The sequence below is a fragment of the Haliaeetus leucocephalus genome, unplaced genomic scaffold (assembly GCF_000737465.1).
Source record: "Haliaeetus leucocephalus isolate CR32 unplaced genomic scaffold, Haliaeetus_leucocephalus-4.0 Scaffold309, whole genome shotgun sequence".
Taxonomy (NCBI): domain Eukaryota; kingdom Metazoa; phylum Chordata; class Aves; order Accipitriformes; family Accipitridae; genus Haliaeetus; species Haliaeetus leucocephalus.
Genome location: NW_010972745.1, coordinates 120,866 through 122,091, shown reverse-complemented (window position 1 = coordinate 122,091; position 1,226 = coordinate 120,866). Strand labels below are relative to the sequence as shown.

The following is a 1,226-nucleotide window of genomic DNA, read 5'->3' as shown; positions in this document are numbered from 1 at the left end:
CCCCCCCCCAGGGCTCGACCGAGAACCTTTTCACTTGGAACGACATGAACGAGCCCTCGGTCTTCAGCGGCCCCGAGGTGACGATGCACAAGGACGCCGTGCACCACGGCGGCTGGGAGCACCGAGACCTCCACAACCTCTATGGCCTCTACGTGGTGAGCGTGGGGCCCCCCCCCCCCCCTTTGCCCCCCCCCCCCATGCCGGGGGAGTCCCTCACGGCTTCTCTTTCTCCCCCCCCACCCCAACCCCATCCCCGCAGCAAATGGCGACGGCCGAGGGGCAGATCCAGCGCTCGGGTGGGCAGCACCGACCCTTCGTCCTGAGCCGGGCTTTCTTCGCCGGCTCCCAGCGTTACGGTGAGGGTGGGGGTCCACCCTGGGGCCCCCCCTCTGTGTGTGTGCGCCCCCCACTCCTCCTCACCCCCTTTCCGTCCCGCAGGCGCGGTGTGGACGGGTGACAATGCGGCCGAGTGGGAGCACCTGAAGATTTCCATCCCCATGTGCCTGAGCTTCGGGCTCGCCGGTCTCTCCTTCTGCGGCTGTGAGTGGGGCGAGAGCGGGATCAAGGAGGGGGGGCTTGGTGCGCTCGGACCCCCACCCTGAGCCCCTCCTGCCCCCGTAGCGGATGTGGGGGGCTTTTTCAAGAACCCCGAAGCGGAGCTGCTGGTGCGGTGGTACCAAGCGGGCGCTTTCCAACCCTTTTTCCGCGCCCACGCTCACCTGGATACGGCGCGCCGCGAACCCTGGCTTTTCGGGGAGGAAAACGTGGCGCTGATCCGCGCCGCCATCCGCCAGCGTTACGCTCTCCTCCCATTTTGGTATACCGCTTTCTACCGCAGCCACCGCCACGGGCTGCCCGTCATGAGGTGAGTGGGTGGGGGGGGGGTGTCCTTTCCAAAAAAACTCCCCCCTCCCCTCCCCTCCCTAGGTTTGTGACGTGTGTCCGTTCCCCCTCCCCCCTTCCCCCAGGCCGCTTTGGATGGAGTACCCTGAGGATGCCACCACCTTCGCCATCGATGACCAGTACATGATCGGTGAGGGGCAGGGGGGGTTTGCGGGCCATGGGGGTGTCCCCACTCCCATTTGGGGGTCGTCCCCCCCACCCCAGTGCTGACCCAGGACCCCCCACCTCATCCCCAGACAGGGCGCTGCTGGTGCACCCCGTGACGGAGCAGGGTGCCCGTGGGGTGCAGGTTTACTTACCCGGCAAGGGAGAGGTGAGCTTTG

General features: G+C 67.3%; 1 protein-coding gene across 1 annotated transcript in view; it reads left to right on the top strand.

Annotated features, from left to right (window-relative positions):
- The window catches only part of GANAB (glucosidase, alpha; neutral AB), an 8,738-nt gene that overhangs the window by 3,797 nt on the left and 3,715 nt on the right, over positions 1-1,226 (top strand). Inside the window, exons 13-18 of the mRNA XM_010571190.1 lie at positions 12-155; positions 260-356; positions 439-540; positions 622-865; positions 969-1,033; positions 1,140-1,220. Coding sequence (XP_010569492.1) covers positions 12-155; positions 260-356; positions 439-540; positions 622-865; positions 969-1,033; positions 1,140-1,220 — 733 coding nt within the window. The remainder of the gene's footprint in view (positions 1-11; positions 156-259; positions 357-438; positions 541-621; positions 866-968; positions 1,034-1,139; positions 1,221-1,226) is intronic.